The 17,745-nt window shown below is 43.7% G+C and overlaps 1 protein-coding gene across 2 annotated transcripts in view; it reads left to right on the plus strand.

Annotated features, from left to right (window-relative positions):
• The first annotated feature begins 953 nt into the window (after positions 1-953).
• SLC15A1 (solute carrier family 15 member 1) overlaps positions 954-17,745 on the plus strand; it is a 40,171-nt gene continuing 23,379 nt past the window's right edge. The window contains exons 1-6 of one of the 2 annotated variants that reach the window (XM_077343843.1): positions 954-1,055; positions 10,067-10,095; positions 11,466-11,550; positions 11,900-12,041; positions 14,037-14,156; positions 17,126-17,225. In XM_077343843.1, coding sequence (XP_077199958.1) covers positions 1,052-1,055; positions 10,067-10,095; positions 11,466-11,550; positions 11,900-12,041; positions 14,037-14,156; positions 17,126-17,225 — 480 coding nt within the window. In that variant the 5' untranslated portion in view covers positions 954-1,051. The remainder of the gene's footprint in view (positions 1,056-10,066; positions 10,096-11,465; positions 11,551-11,899; positions 12,042-14,036; positions 14,157-17,125; positions 17,226-17,745) is intronic. The other variant, XM_077343845.1, reaches the window with a different exon arrangement.

Raw genomic sequence — 17,745 nt, forward strand, 5'->3', positions numbered from 1 at the left:
GAATTATGTACGTCACCCTAAACTCCACGGAGGAAGGGCATGGTAGATTCTATATATAGATTCTATTCTATATATAGATTCTCACACATTCTTACTAGTACCATAATTTGTTATTGTCTCTCAGATAGAGAAAGGCAGAATTATAAAAGAAAGCCTCTTGAATGCATAGCTGAACGAGAGTTATTAGAACATACCTTTATCCTCCCTCCCCTCTTCTCCCTTTATTTTCTTCCTCTTCCTGGCTTCAAACACAAACTCACCACCTGGGGCATCTTCTCCTACCACCTTCTATTCCTGCCATATCTGACTACCTCTGAAAGAGTTTTCTGTGTGGCCCTTCCACAGACACCTTCCCTCACCTGCAGCAAGTGTCCTTAATTCCCTTCACACCTCCACCCCTTGCTGCCTGTACAAGTTGCCAACTTCCAGGTGGGACCTGGAGATCTGTGTTTAGAAATGAACTCCAGGAGGAAATGGCTACTTTGCAGGGTGGACTCTATGGCATTGTCCCCCACTGAGATTACCCCCCTCCCAATCTTCCAGGTATTTCCCAGTCAGTTGTTGGCAGGTAGGGGCACTCCAGTTTTCTCAGCTGCGAGAAAACCTCCACCCCTTGCTGGATTTCTACTAAGGAGTCCCAGGTGAAACTCCAGAGGTGCTGTCAGGGGCTCCCCCCTCTTCCCATGGCAAATCCTGTAGCAGAAGAGGTCCTCCCCTCCATCCTAAATCCAGGGGGCTTCAGCCTCCGCCTGGTGCTTCCTCCGGAGTCCCCCCACTGCCCGCTGATCGCCTGGCTGGTCCTCCGGGGCGGCTCCCCTCCCGCCCTCGCGGGTATCTCTTTGGCGAGCCAGCCAAGCTCTCCGCCTCCCTGGGGAGCCGAGCGGCCGGCCGGCCTCCTCCTCGCTACCTTGGCCAGGTATCACCGGGTAGGGCTTGGCCCGGGGCCAAGAGCGGAGGCTTTAAAGGCGAGCCCTGGCCGCCCGGGGCTTCCCACTCCATCCTGCCCTTGCCCGAGCAGCACCGGGGGACGCCAGCCGCGGGCACACCCACCATGGGTACGTGGCAGGGGGGCCGGCTGCAGGGGGGAGCCAGGGGCCAGAGCCCCCCGCACGTCGTAGTCAGGGGCCGGCCGCCTCACTCTTGGGGGGGGGGGGACACGAGATGCCCGGCGCGAGGATGGAGCGTGCCAAGGAAGCCTCTGGGGGGCTCCAGGCGGCCCCTCATTGGCGCGCGATAGAGGGAGGAGGAGGAGACGGGAAGGCTGCGGGCGCCCCTCGCCGGGGGCTGGCGGGAAACCGGAGCGCGCCGTTTCGTGGCTGGTGCGGAAGACGCCTGCTCGCCTCGCTCTCAAGGCGCAGCTTTCCCGGCCGGATTTCTTCAGTGTCTGGCAGCCGCTCCTCCCCTCGGGATATACATTATATATATATTTGGCGCTTTAGTAGTTGCAGGAGCGGCAGGAATCAGTCAGGGGCGAGGCTGAGTGGTGGTGCACTGGCTGAGGGAAGAAGCATCTCCTGTTGAACTTCGGGGGGGGGGAGAGAGAAGAGACTGCCTTCAGAAGACTTTGCAGCGCATCCCTGGGAAATCTTGGTCCTTCGCAGGGGATGTGTAATTGAGTAGGCAGGATTTGCGGCGGGGAGAGACCTTATTGGAGTATACTACCATGGAGTCTATCCCCCAAAGCAGTCATTTCTCCAGGGGTACTGATTGTCGCCTGGAGATGAGCTGTAGAACCAGGACCTGGGGACTGACATCCTTATGTCTTGTTGCTTAGGTGTCGTGTTTGGTTACCCCCTCCATTTCCCCCTGTTAACAGCTTTGTGGAGTACAGAGTTGCCAACTCTGGATGGGAGAATTCCGGGACACTTGGGGGCGGAGCCAAGAGAGTGCAGGGTTTGGGGAGGGGGAGACCTTGGCCCAACGTTATAGACTCCATCCTCCAAAAACGGTTTTCTCCAGGAAAAGTGTTATATCTGTAGGTTCAGAGGGTCATATTCTAGAGCAGGGTTAGTCAACCTGTGGTCCTCCAGATGTCCATGGACTACAATTCCCATGATCCCCTGCCAGCATTTGCTGGCAGGGGCTCATGGGAATTGTAGTCCATGCACATCTGGAGGACCACAGGTTGACTACCCCTGTTCTAGAGCACAAGGAACTGATTCTGAGGTGGGCAGCCCCTACAGCTGAATGCCTGCTTGAGATAATTAGGCGTGTGATCCTGCAGGTCACACTCTTGAGGCGAGCAAAGATCAGGACAGAGGCTCCCCAACCACAGTGAAACCCACAGAACTTGTTTACAGATGAGCCTGCAGAGGGTTGCCTTGGCTTTTGCGATGCCTGGATGCATGCGCTTCAGTTTCAGTTAGATGCATGTGCTTCAGTTTCAGTCTCTTGTTAATGAGGCAACCTTTATAATTAAAAGATGAAAAGGAGGTGTGCCCAGAGTCCTGCATCCATAGATCTAGGTCAGGCCAGGAGTGTAGAAGTTCGTTTGGGTAGCAAACTGTGGTCAGTCAGCACACTTCTTTTTCTTTTGGCTTTTGCTGCTGTGTTTTGTTTTGTTTTGTTTTTAACGTTGATGGTTAAAGAACTGTAAAATTGCAGCTCAAAACAGCCTGGCTTAGCAGGGGGAAGAGAAAATCAATTCTCAGGAGAAAGGGAAATCACTCTGCTCTCCAATTGTAAAGATGGATTCACTGTATCTGAAGAAGTCAGCGGTGACTCATGAAAGCTCAAGTCCTGCCACCAATTGGTGCTGCTTGACCCTTCTTCTTTTCTACTGCTTCAAGCAGACTGACGTGGCTACCCATCCTGGCGTGCGTCATAGGGTTGTTGCGAGGATAAAAGAGAGCTGAGGGGAGCAATGTGAGAAAGGTGGGGTATAATATAAAATAAGTTTTTAAATTTAAGAGTAACTCTGAAATGTAGTCCTTTTTGGGGAGTGAGGCCATATTAGCATACATTGAGTGACAATTTCAAGTATATTCCCAGTTCTAGTGAAAACTTTAAGGATTATTTCATAGCAGCCTTTCTCAACTTGCTCAACTTTCAGGATTATTTTATAGCAGTCTTTTGCAATTTTTTTTCTACCATTGAGAAACCCCTGAAACATTATTCAGGCTTCAAGAAATCCCAGAAGTGATATGATTGTACAGAATATGGTGGAGTAACATAGCCGTGTACATGCCCACCTGGGGTCCCTCCCCTTCCTACCCCCTCCAGGCCCATTATCGGCTATTTTGGGAGGGAGGCAGATCAACATGAGCATATATGGTCATATCATCTGATAAATGTTTATCAAAGTTTTAAAAATTAACTCCCACCCATTCGGGAAAACCCTCCAGGGCCATCAAGAAACCCCAGGGTTTCCTGAAACCTTGGTTGAGAAAGCCTGTTCTATAATTAACAAAGACTGGGGTGGATCTTATCCTATTCAACTATTCCACCGGGCACAGTCTATATATAAAAACATCGGTGTCATGCTTGTTCTTTTGGCACAAGGCTTCCTGCAACTCAAGTGGCTCTTTCATAAGAAGAAAAACTTCTTAAGCTTGAGGAAGACTACTTGGAGGATGGTTGGAAATTCCCAACTGTGTGGTGGAATAGTCGTTTCTGAGTAGGATGTTACTAGGGATGCCAGCCTCCAAGTGGGGCTTGGAGATCTCCCAGAATTATTTCCAAATGACGGATCAGTTCCCCTGAAGAGAATAGCTGCTCTGGAGAATGGACTCAGACCTTACATCCCCTCCCACCTCGTGCCCCCTTCTCTTCAGGCTGTACCCCCAAATCTCCCAAACTGAAGGGGGCAACCCCTAGCTGTAACATGAGAATTATTATGGCTTTGAAATCAGGTGGCATACATAGATTTGACAGGGGGACAGAAAAAGAAGCTTCTATCTTTTATACAGAATCATGATGCTTAGGAATCAGCAACAAGTTGGACATGAAGCAAGGGTCCCTACCTTGCTGAAAACTGGACACTTTTAAAATTTTAACTGGAAGTGGGTGCCTGTAATAAATGTCTTTTATGGTGGGGGAAGGGGGGGAACCAAGCATACATAGGAGGTTTACAAAATGTTAGGCAGTTCTGTCAAACATTTTCCTTGAGAACTCACTCAGTGTAGTGGTTAAAAAAAGGTAAAGGTATCCCCTGTGCAAGCACCGAGTCATGTCTGACCCTTGGGGTGACGCCCTGCAGCGTTTTCATGGCAGACTCAATACGGGGTGGTTTGCCAGTGCCTTCCCCAGTCATTACCGTTTACCCCCCAGCAAGCTGGGTGCTCATTTTACCGACCTCGGAAGGATGGAAAGCTGAGTCAACCTTGAGCCGGCTGCTGGTATCGAACTCCCAACCTCATGGGCAGACAGCTCCAGACAGCATATCGCTGCCTTACCACTCTGCGCCACAAGAGGCTCGTAGTGGTTAAGAGGGGTAGTAATAAAAACATTATTATTATTATTATTATTATTATTATTATTATTATTATTATTATTATTTAAAAGCAGCAACCTCTAATCTAGAGAACCAGGTTTGATTCCCCACTCTTGACCTTGGACCAGTCACAGGTCTCTCAAAGTTGTCTCAGCCTCACCTACCTTGCAGGATGTCTATTGTAGGGAGAGGAAGGGAAGGTGCTTTGAGATTCCTTCAGGTAGAAAAAAGCAGGGTACAAAAACAATGCTGCTGCTTCTATGATGAAAACCATAGTTTCCAAATGGTTGCTCCCTGAAACACCTCCTTTTCCAGTGGAACAATAATAATAATAAGAAGAAGAATAAAATCCAGGATTTGTTCTTAGCTTTGGGGACAATGTATACTAGGGCACACAGTACTAAGTGTAGGGATATTGCACAGGCACTATGTAGGGCCCCTGGCACAGAGCTTGCTGTTACTTACTGGTGACTGCTAATCAAAGTACAGTTGTAAAATGGAAACACAGATGTGAGCTAAACCTAAAGTTCTAGCTAGCTAGTGTCAATCCATACTGACTGTGGTGTAGATGAATTAATCACGTCCTTACTACTTTTGAACTGTTGATGAGTACATTATGTTGATCATGTAATAATTATATATTCATATACAGCAATTCTTCCTAGAATGGGGAAGGTGATCAGACCAATTTGAGGGTATTCTTGTCTCAAATAGCAATCTTGTTTACATTCAAAAATATTTTAAGCTCTTATATAACTCCTATCTCTCTTAGCTCCCCTACAAATTTCTTTATCTTGCAGAGCTCAGCCCATCAAAATGCAGGGGAGGGAGATAAAAGTGTGGGCTTTGGCTAATGATCTTTCATTACCTATCATATTTCGATGATATTTCATTGACGATCGGGCCAGTTTTACAAGAACAGCTTAAATCAGTTTTGAATTCTGTACATCAGTACAATTAGGTTTACAGCGGATCCATATGGTGCCTCTTCAAATATTGATATTTCCATTCACCAGTGCAAGAGAATCCATTTGCCTAAAAGGTAAACATGGATGCAAGTACTCTGTGGTGAAGATAGGAAGAGGCAATTGATAATGTATGGCTTTAATATCACTTTGGGAACTCTAATTGCACTTTCAGGTAACATTGTTTGAGCCACCATAGTTCTTGTTTTAGAATGTTTGGGAGTTCCAAAGTGTTGTTAGAGGCAGCTTCTTGCTTATGGAGCCTTTTCAGGGGTGGGAGCCCAAGTCCTTCAAGCAGTTGTGATTGCATGCTAAAAGCTTTTCCTGCACACGGTAGAGGATGCACATAATTGCCTTGATGCAATATGAACCAAAGAGGAGTTCTGCATACAAAGTTTCCCCCCATGTAGGGCTGAAGAGATTTTCTGAGTAGGATATGACTCTCCCTAACTGTATTTACTTTTCATAATGGGTAGCCATATTAGACTGTAGTGGTGGAAAAGAGCAAGAGTCTAGTAGGCACCTGAAGGACAAAAATTGTGGCAGGGAGGGAACTTATGTGAGTCACTGCTCACTTCTCACAAAAGCTCATACCCTGCCACAATTTTGTCCGTCCCTAAGGTGCTACTGGAGTTCTGCTGTTTTCTACTGTTTGTTTTCGTCCAGTGCATGCCACTACTATATTAAATTGCCAGTGCTCTGTGCATTGTGGACTATGAACCACAGTGCTTCTAGAATAAGAAGGGACAGAGTTTATTTAATAGCACCTACTACAGATATGCTTAGTTCACAAAACAGAAATCTAAAGTACAAGTGCTTCCTGTACTTGGATTTTATCTTAAAGATAGTGTCATCAGGTACATAGTTACTCAAGAAGTGCTGATAGTTGGCTCCACTGTCATGCAAACTTTAATCTGAGATTATATATAAACCTAGCTTCCCATACTGCAAATAATGGACAAAGCTCTGCGGGAGAGGGGCTTGGGAGCAATGGAAGAAGGGAAGAAGAAGAGTTGGTTCTTACATGCCGCTTTTCTCTACCCAAAGGAGGCTCAAAGCGGCTTACAGTTGCCTTCCCATTCCTCTCCCCACAACAGACACCCTGTGGGGTGGGTGAGGCTGAGAGAGCCCTGATATCACTGCTCGGTCAGAACAGTTTTATCAGTGCCGTGGCGAGCCCAAGGTCACCCAGCTGGTTGTATGTGGGGGAGCGCAGAATCGAACCTGGCATGCCAGATTAGAAGTCCGCACTCCTAACCACTACACCAAACTAGCTCTGTAGCATGAACATTAAGAATTAGGGGTATTATGTTTAAAACTTTTCAGCTGTTTTAGCGTTAGTATTATAGAAAAACAAGCAGGTTTCTTCCAAACTGAAAGAAACTGCTTTAGCACACCCACTTACAAATGCACACACCATGATCCAATTAAATTTGTCTAATTTGAATGCCACTGTGATCTGACACTTGACTGGCAGTGCAGCAAAGTTTTATTCAAGGTATAAGCTTTCACGTGCATGCACGCTTCTTCAGATACCAGCAGAACAAAGCTTATACCTTGAATAAAACTTTATTGGTCTGCAAGGTGCTTCTGTGCTCAAACTTCGTTCTACTGCAGACCAATATGGCTACCCACCTGAATCTATAATCTGTGCTTTTGTGTTTGTGTTGCATTGCTTGCAAGTGTTGAGTAGACACAAGTACCCTGACATAACTTTGTTTGCTTTGTCTTGTCTGGACATTTTTGTCTTGTCTACCATGTTTCCAAAGTACACATGCCAGAAAATCAGCCCTGGGGGAGGTTAGGTTTGGCGCTGTCCCTTTGCAGTTGCTGCAATTAACATCAAAAACGGATACCGTGTATGAATCAACCAGTTCATAAGCAGTCCAACTGCTGATCTTAAACATTTGCTTCCTCCTTGACGTGCCTTCTGATGTTCCTTGCTTTTGAAGGGCTTGATTTATTGCTTTTTGATTGCTATTGAAATGCTGCTGGGGGTGACCACAGCCAGTGGAAGTGTTTACTATAAACATATCAAGTTCTTTTTCAGGCTGTTTACTATATGTCTAGTCAGCCATCTTAAAGGAACTACAGCTCAGGGGTAGAATGCATGTTTTGCATGCAGAAGGTCCCAGGTCCAGTCCTCCAGTAATAAGCTTTGGATAGCAAGTGTTGGAGGAAGACCAATCTGTCAAGAAATGCTGATTCCAGTTCTCAGGTATCTGTCTCATCAACGCTGTGCAATAAAGCAACAGCTTTTCTATGTATTAGAAGTAGTGGAAAGCAGAATTTTATAGAGGGGAAGCAAAAAACCCTTCTAGTTTTGCAGCATTCAGGGTTTAATAAAAGTCTAAAGCTAGCTTCCCCTTACTCTGAAAATTTAGGTGAAGTTAGCTTAGGTGGGTGGTAATGTATGTTGGAAACATTAGTTCAGTCAGACATTTATCATTTTGTTCAGGGTGGATGTGTCCCTTTTTTGTTGAAAAAAGGTTTTGATTGCATCTAAATAGTTTACAAGGGGCACCCAAATCTACCATGATTTAACTATAAGGGGTGCCCATCTCTTCTTACAGAACTTGAACATGTCTGTGGGTCAAGGCAGATGAAAGGAAATTCACAGTTTACACCACTGTATTATTATTATTATTATTATTATTATTATTATTATTATTATTATTATTATTATTATTATTAAATTTGTTACCCACCACTCCCAAGCAGGCTCATGGTGGGTTACGGGTGTCCAGTTAAAACTCCCACTAAAATCCCATTAAAATGCACAAGAAATACTGATACAAAAAAAGACAACGCAGCAACATGGTGGACCCCCCCCCCATCCCCACTCCTACTACTATCTCCAGAGGGAGGAGGCAGGAGAGACAAGATACTCAAAAGTGGTAGCTAGACACCAGGGGTCCCCATTGATTTCCCATTGATTTCCCCAGCCTCAACCGTAGACCTGGCGGAAGAGCTCCGTTTTGCAGGCCCTGCAGAACGCTGGAAAAGAGCAATGGATCCAATTAGAAGTCTTAGCATGTAGGGGTTTTTTCAGATGGATGATGTAGTGAAATTAAGTTGTTGGACAGTCAATTTTATCTTTCATAAATTTTTTAAATTTCCTTCATTTTCCAGTCAGTGCAGGAACACTATCTTTTGTGGCACAAAGTATTCTTTTTTTCCGTGAAAGTGCAATATTGTACAACTAATGCCAGTCAGGCAATGTTTTTCTGTACTATGACTCTCATCAAGTGCAATGACTCTTTTAATGCAGTGATCTTTTCCATTTTATGCCATTTTCCTTATGCATCTCTCCACTGTTTTGACTGAGATTGGTGGTACATTTTTTTCTAGACTACGGACAAAGCCCATTGTGTCCAGGAATACAATGGCACTAGAGCTTAAGGGTGGGAAGAGTAAGGGGAGAGATTGTGCAGTCTGCAAGGGCGTGGGGTTGAATCTGTGTGTTGTGGGGGGGGGTTGTGGTGGTGTGGTGGCAAATGAGGGCGTGGGGCTGGAGAGATGGGTGACAAGAAGGTGTAGTTTGGAACGTTTGTTGACCTCCTTCTTCTTCTCCATTACTCTCTCTAATCCCCTTTAAGATTCTCACTCACTCTAGCGAGGAACCATCAATCAGGATATATTTTACTTGATCAACATGTATACACAATGAAGACAAAAATACCAATTAATGTGTAACATGGAAGATATTGTTTCCAGGGTCAGATCTTGAAGAAGAGTTGGTTCATATATGCCGCTTTTCCCTACCCGAAGGAGGCTCAAAGCGGCTTACAGTCGCCTTCCCATTCCTCTCCCCTTGGTCTGCAAGATACAAAAGACTGCAATGGAAAGGGCAGGGGTGGCCATTAGGGAGGGCTGGCCCACAACCCACTTCTGGGTCCTGACCCATAGGTTGGGAAGAACTGTTTTGGAGGGATCAAGTTGCAGCAGACTCCCATCCTGTGGTTTGCAGCAAGCAGGACCATGGCTTTCCTTACTGGCCCTTGGGCCTCACAGGTTTAGGTGGACCTTTCCATCAGGGCTCAGGATGTCAGTGCCCAAGTGGTAATTGGGGATCCCCTAGAATTATAGTTCACCTCCAGACTGCAGAGATCAGTTTCTCTGGAGAAAATAGCTGCTTTGGAGGGTGGACTCTATAGCGTTGTGTTTCACTGAGTTTCCTCCTCACCCCAAATACCACCACTCTTGGCTCCACCCCAAAATCTCCAGGCATGTCGCACCCCAGAGCTGGCAACCCCCCTCAGCAGGGCCTCAGTTTCTTCCATCATCCAGTCTGTTCCACACTGATGGAGAGGGTTTTCACAGGCTGAATGAGCACCACGTAGCATGGTTTTGAGTGTTGAGGTTTCCCAATCCCTGTTTTAAAACGACAAGTCTTTCCACGGTTCGCTAAGTTACGGCCAAAGCTGTAAAATATTTACGCATTTCTTCATTGATTTCACAGATGCTTTCATTTCATCAATGTACAAGCTTGTTAGAAATATGACTCCAAAAATCCCATTTGGGGCTTGTTTTAAAAATATATATAACACACAGCTTTCATTTTATTGCATCAACAGTACAATCAAACCATTGACATGTCTGTTTTCTAATGTTCCATTTGTGAAGGTTACTTACAGATCCTCACAGTCTTTTTCTGTTTTTCTTCTAGAGAAAGACCGAGGACCTAGAAAATCTGTGGTAAGTGCTTTTTGATAAGTATTATGGGTTGGAGCCAGATGAAATATGTTGCCAATGGAACTGGAGGAGTAAGTTCCATCTGTCCTCCTGCATACCCCTGACTGGTTTCTCATGTTGTTTATGAGGGTCCCATATTCCCCAGAAACAACATTTTGGGGAGATCAGTGAGTTGCAGTAGGAGCAGGGAAGTCATGCTCAAGTGACAGAAATGCCTTTCTTTAGTGGAACACTCAGTTTAGATTCAACCCAGCACTTTTGAGAGCATGTGTTCCCTAAATGTCTATTGCTTTTGAAGGCAAAATTCAAAATTTTGGTTTTGGTCTATGAAGCCCAAAGTCTAGACTACTGGGTCTTATCTGCACTGGGCTTTTGAAGCTCATTCTTCTCTGTTAAAAGAAAGAAATTTGCACCTGATGCTGCTTGCTTCCCCCTCCCCCCCCATCTGCACTGCTCAGAATCTGGAGTCATTCCACTTATTCCCGGGCATATCTGAGAATGGATTTTCTCTACTTTGTTGGGGAAATGCAGGCCCATTGCACTCTCTTCTGGGTGCAGATGTCCTACCTTTTTTTTTTCTCCCCCCCCTCCATTCCAGCCATGTCTCCAGCACAGATGTTGTGGAGAGGTCTCTGTTGATTGGTTTGTTTCAGGCAGGAGCAGCCCCTTTCACTCCCAGTGGGTCCATTTTAATCCTGCCATCATTCTGTCTGAGCTGTGATGCTGTGAAGTCATTTTCCCTGCTTTACAAGCCCCCTTAAGTAATGCAATAAGCACTCATATCAGAAGGGGATAAAGACCAGCCATTCTTTGCCTCCAGCTGCTCCCTTCGACATTGCCCTTCTCCCAATCCCCACGTGTGCTGCACATGGGAGTTGGGGATGCTCATCAGGGCTCTTTGCTCTTTCCCTCCCAGTTTGGCAGTTTCTTTTTGCTTTTCTCTTAAAACCAATCTAAGGAGCCATTGCTTTTCTGTCTTTGGAAAAAAGAGAGAAAATGCCAGAAAACCTGGCATACATAGCATACAAGCTTTAAGTGCAGTGTGTCTGTGGTGGCTCAGTAAGTAAAGCACTTGCATGGAGATTGCAGCTTTGTGAGTTCAAGCCTTGCTAGGGGTTGTTCTTAAATTTTTCCCCACATAGAAATTTTTAATTTTTTGATTTTTAAAAGTAAACGGGCCATTTTAAAAACATGAGCTTTTCAAAAGCAAAGCAAAAAAAAAAGTCAAAAGTTAAAAATGGTCCATTTTTAAAACACAAATTTTTCCAAAGAAAAAGTGGGGGAATCACTACTTGCTTAGACAACATAAATTGTCTAACATAAATTATATATATATATATGGTTCAATCACTTCTCTCTCTCTCCTCTATCAGCCAGGTTGCTTTGGTTACCCAATCAGCATCTTCTTCATAGTCATCAATGAATTCTGTGAAAGGTTCTCCTATTATGGAATGCGAGGTGATTTTTTTGTTTTGTTACCTATTTCACTCTTGTTAGATATTTATGACCATATTTGTGTAAAACCAGCATGGTGTAGTGGTTAAAGAGAAGCAGACTTTAATCTGGAGAACTGTGGGTTTGATTCCCTACTCTTCCACATGCAGCCAGCAGGGAGACCTTGGGCCAATCACAGTTCTCTCAGAGCTGTCTCAGGTCCATCTACCTCACAGGGTGTCTGTTGGTGGGAGAGGAAGGGAAGGCAATTATAAACCACTTAGAGATTGTTTCAGGTAATGAAAAGCAGGGTATAAAAACCAAATCTGCTATAGAGTGATTCTTTAATTTTTTTCTTGTTTCCTTCCAACAGCTGTTCTTGTTCTCTATTTCAAGTATTTTCTGCACTGGTCTGATGATCTTTCTACAGCAATTTACCATACATTTGTTGCTCTCTGCTACTTAACACCTATCCTTGGAGCACTTATAGCAGATTCCTTCTTGGGAAAGTTCAAGTGAGTGCAAATGCTGAACGCTGAAATAATTACACTTGAGGGACATCTGAGCAGAGCTAAGAAATACATTCATTTGGACCCGAGCAGAGTTTGGTTGTCCTAACTGATGTGTGAGAGAAATAATCTGTAATAACATCCACCCATCTTTTGCTTCAGCAGAATTATGGTATTCAGCATGGTCTTATTTGGATCCAAGCCATTATTCTGATGTTAGAAAATCATTTCAGGTGGGAAGCAATAATACTTTTGTGGAACCAGTATAATTAATACAGACTCCTGTGTACTGACGTCAAGGTTTGGTCCACTGATAATACAAAACTTGGAGGAGTTCTCTCTCTTCCTGGCTGCTATGCTGTCCTTTCAGCAGACTAAGTAAATGTACCTTTCCCTAGAAAGATGTTCAGGTAGGTAGCTATGTTGGTCTAAAACAGCAGAACAGTTTGCATCCAGCAACACCTTAAGACCAATGAAGTTTTGATTCAAGGTATAAACTTTGTTAGTCTTAAGGGGACCACTAGAGTCAAACTTTGTTCTAGTAAGCCTTAATTACTGCATCTGTTGAGTTTCTGCCCATGTTGATTTGGCAAAGATGCTAGCAACATTTGCTATAAATGTGTTTCTGTACAAACATGGATTTTGAAGTTTTGGCACTACATATATTCTTATATGGGTATAAAATACCTTTGTGGACTCTGCATTTCAACTTGCCTTATGGCAAGTTTTATATTCTCATTCTTGACAAGTTTAATCAGATGACAAACTTTTTTGTGTGTGTGAAATTCATTAGTTTACAACTTTTAAAAGTAGGTTTATTATTTTAAAATCTTATGCCCATTGAAACTGAAGTATAGATTACCAAAGAACAGCTATAATTCTTATAAAGCAGAGCACAAGAGAGAGCTTGCTGTTTTTTGGTATCAGGAAGCTTTGCCAAAACAAGTTAAGTGAAGCTCTTGTGTTGCCATCCCCTGTGGAGCAAGGTTGGGCTTTTTTCATACTTTGTTAAACTGGGATTTCTGGTTTGTAGGAAAGAGTAGATGCCACTTATGACATCTTGTCTGTATACAAATTGCATAAGATGTAATCTGTGTGGGCACATAGGATCATAGAGTTGAAAGGAGCCATATAGGCTATCTAGTCCAGCTCCCTGCTCAGTGCAGGATCAGCCTACATAGAATCATAGAGTTGGAAGGAGCCATACAGGCCATCTAGTCCAGCTCCTTGCTCAGTGCAGGATCAGCCTACATGCTTCTCTATTCCTTTCTCCACTTCTTTATCATGTGTTTTCTTGGGATTTATGAGTAATCAAAGAATTTGAAGCTTTATTTTTGCATATAGTTTCTTTTGATTCCCCCCATGGCATTTATTTTGAATTTGGTGCACACAACAACCAGCCAGATTGAAGCAGTCTCTAGAATTCTTTCTTATTATAGATTTCTTTCTTATTATAGATTTCTATTATATTATAGAAAATCAGCTCATCAAATGCAATCTGAGAACAGAAGCAGGTTTTTGAACGTAGATCAACTTTGCTCAGCGCATACAAACTAATGTTCCCAAATAAACTTATGTGGGTATTTGCAAGCGGGCATAGACGGTCCATGCTTCATGGATTTGCCGCAGAAAGCACCCTGTAACACCACTGTGCACATAGCAATAATAGTGCTGTGTGATGTTGTCCATAGTTAGAGCTAAAATTGGTTGAAATCTGTTTGACATGTTTTCAGGCGAGGATGGTTAGGTTTAGACTGTTTATCTCGCTCTATTTCTCATAGTTGCCAATATTTTGCACTGTCGCATTCACATATTGGGAATATGGGTGAAGCAGGAGTAGCCCAACCATCAGATATTGAGCTGACATTCAGTGATATTTGCATATGCCTCACAATAAGAGCTTGTATCCTGTAGTGGATTACTTGTCCAAACAATCTAGAACATGTTCAAGAAAGAAATATCTGTTAAAGATGCATCCTTTGTCCATTTCCTTTCTGACAGGACCATTATCTCCCTATCTATTGTATACACAGTCGGGCAAGTGGTCTTGTCAATAAGTTCCATAGATGATTTGACAGATCACAACCGAGATGGAGTTCCAGATACGATTGAGATTCCCATGTAAGTTACACCACATATTTCTTGTTTGACACACAAATGCACATTGGGACATGCTAGAGATTCAGTGTACCACAAATCCTATGTTTACTGTGGTTTTATCTGCTGTAACCTTGGTTCTTTCTCTTTGCCACATGATAGGAGTAATATGCTGATGCAAAGTCCATCAACCATTATCAATAAAACTGCATATCTGTTTTGATGGAGGAAGTGCGCCGGTCCTCATGTTCATGTCACACTCCTGTAATCTTCACTGTAATCTCCGCTAGAAATCGTTTATAGACCCTGCACTTAATTGCTAGATGTGTACAAATTAAGATGGGGAACCATTTTGTTTTTTTGAATTTAAATGAGGCGTTATGGGTGATTGGAGGCAATCACCTTTAACCTAACAATGCAGACATGTAGAAAGAGGGGGAAATGTCTGTCTGTGTAATCAGAAAGAACAGGCAGATCTCTACTGAATGGGAACAGTAGAAAGTGTAACAATGGGAGAAGAACAGCTTGCCTCAACTCTGCCAAGTTGCAAGACAGAAACTGGAGAAGGAATGTCTATTAATACTGATCAGGTGAGAGTTGTATTCAGGTGTGTGGAAAAGGGCTATGACTCAGAGCATCTGCTTGGCATGCAGTAGACTCCACGTTCAGTCCCTGCATTTCCAGGTAAAAGGACCAGGTAGTAGTTCATGAGCAAGACCTCTACTTGAGAGCCATTCACTAGGGGCTGTGGCTCAGTGGAAGCATCTCTGCTTGGCATGCAAAAGGACCCAGGTTCAATTCCTAACATCAAAAACAAAACAAAACAAAAAACCCTGGAATTATTTAGGACCTAAAAGATTGGATGCTTGTGCAAATGGACAACCAGTTACAAAAAAATATGAATAGGTCTAAGACCTAAGATTGAAGGGTGCACATGATAATTTTTCAGTAATGCCCATGGGCTTTGTGTATGCTTTTAACCTTAGATATATATTTTAAAGTAGTGCACAATAAATGTTCATATATTTTTATAATCTGTTGTCCAGTTTGCACAGATACTAACCTTTTAGGTCCTAACTAATTCGTTAGGGTTTTTTTTGTTTTCTCGTCTATATAATATTTCTCTCTTCTTTGTTCAGTTCTTAGCATCTCCAGTTAAAAGGACCAGGTGATGTGATAGATTGCCACCTGTGTCCCTGGAAAGATGCTGCTAATCTGAATAGACAATACCAACTTGTATGAACCAAGAGTCGGATTCAGTCTAAGTCTGCTTCATGTCTCCATGTGTTGTTGTATTATGATTTGGGATGAGGCGATGTCTTTAGTTCGGAAGGCTAGGAAGTTAAGCGAGTGTGAACCAGTGGCTGCTTTCTGTACCGATAGGATTGTGCTCCCCTGTCTTCACATTGTCAACATACTCTGGATTTTTAATGCAACCTAAGTCTCAGGCATATTATTACGTATTGTTTTGGAGTGTCCAGCCTTTCCCTCCAATGAGCTCTAATTCAGTTTTATTTTATGGATTTCAACTCTAAGTTCTAAGTCCCTTATCATTAAATTAGTGCTTTCAGAAAAGGATCCTATTAAACTCTTTGGAACTTGCTCCAAATTAATACCCACTGTTCCTTAACACGGAAACGTGGCCTTGTTTAATCTGTTCTTGATATTTGCTTTCTCTGGATTGTGATTTTGGAGGCCAATAAAGGTGTCTGAGTCTAACGCAACCTAGGGTGGGAATGATATTTTAAAAAGAAAGCGATGGAAAAGCTGCAACTAGGGTTCTACTGGAAAGAATTTTGTGCCCTCTCTTCAAGAAACCTGCCCATAGGTGCTTATAAAATAAAGCACAATATAAGACACTACAAGCTGTTAATTAGAACAATGCAGGGTTAAGTGACTGTGAATTGAATCCTGGTTTCACCAAACTCATTATCCCTGAACCAAGCCTAGAACTTCCAAGAACACAAGTGACGCCCTGCAGTACTTTGCATATTCGTGTTTCCTTGTTTAGCATAAGATTGCCTTGTTTGGGTTGTGTCTATATGCAAGTCCGTTTCCTGTAGACATAGTCTGTTCTTGAGTGTGCATATTTCAGGCTTTCTCAACCAGGGTTTTGTGAAACCCTGGGGTTTATTGACAGCCTGGAAGGGTTTCCCAAGTGGGTGGGAGTTAATTAATTTTTATATTTACATTTATTGGGTGATATGACCATATACGGCCATGTCATCCTGCTCCCTCCAAATGGCCAATGATGAACCTGGAGGACGTGGGAAGGGGAGGGGCCCCAGGTAGGCATGTACAAAGTTATGCTTCCCAACCATATTCTGCATGATCTCGCCACTTCTGGGGTTTCTCAAAGCCCGAAGAACATTTCAGAAATTTCTCAATGGTAAAAAAGTTGAGAAAGGCTGGCATATTGCAATGGAGAAGATTACACATTTTATTCTCTTTATATGTCTTTCAATGTGCTGTTGGGCAGACTGAACTGCCTCTAATTTAATAGCTGTGGGACCTGTGGACCATTCAGGCAACCTTGTGTGTGTACGTTGACTCCTTCACAGTTTATCTGGGCTTTGTTTCAGTTCTTATGATAGTTGGATCCCAAGTATAAGTCTTCTTATGGAACTTGCTTATATGGAACCACCATGTTTGCCCTTGTGAAGGATTTATTTCCGTATGACATGTTTCGGATAAGATTATTAAGTAATTTCCTTGTGGTTGCTAGGAGTTTCAGCTTGCTTCCTCTCTCTCTCTACTCTGTGCCCAGCATCATCCTCCTTTAGAATGCGTATTCAATGTGTTCCCACTGAAAGCAACTGTATAAGTTCCAGATTATAACTCATGATGACATAATTGGGGAGCATATGGTGGTCTGATCCATTTGCTCATTGAACTCACTGATAAGTTTATCCTGATAATCGGAAGCATTTTGCAGCTGAAGAGAACAGGCTCATGTTCCGCCATTTATCTGTCCCTGTTTGTTCTTGTTTCAGTGCTCTTTCTATGGTTGGCCTGGTTCTTATTGCTCTTGGAACTGGGGGGATCAAGCCGTGTGTAGCTGCATTTGGAGGAGACCAATTTGAAGATCATCAGGTACGACAGAGTATATGCCGAGAACAGTGTGGAACTCGGGTTGTCATTTGCATTGGCAGCTTGGTTAAAAGCATGCCTGTTAATAGCAGCTGAGCTGTAAATAGCATCTGTAATGGTAAAGCTAGAAATCGATATGGAGAACTGGGGTTGGATCCAGCCTAAACTTTCCATGGGAGAATGACAATTTCCTGCTGCTCTGTTCCACTGCAGTCCATTGGGTGCCACAAAAATACTGTTCCTGGAGGACAGGAGACCCTGAGGGCAATTTGAGGGGGTTCTGCAGTAGGAAGAGGGAACTGGTGGGGGGAAATGCTGGCTCAGTTTGCATCCAGCCTTATATGGGTGCAGGGCCAGTTTATCCACATAGCGCATGCAGCACTTCCAGGTGCCCCACATGGTGCCTCCCCCCCCCCATGGATCAGGGCTGTAGCCTCTCTCCTTCCCCCTTTTCCCTCTTTAAAGATACTTGGAGTGACACCCCTTTCCACTGTGGCTGGCCCCTCCACTCCTAGTCTGGCTG

The sequence above is a fragment of the Paroedura picta genome, chromosome 6 (genome assembly GCF_049243985.1).
Source record: "Paroedura picta isolate Pp20150507F chromosome 6, Ppicta_v3.0, whole genome shotgun sequence".
Lineage (NCBI taxonomy): Eukaryota > Metazoa > Chordata > Lepidosauria > Squamata > Gekkonidae > Paroedura > Paroedura picta.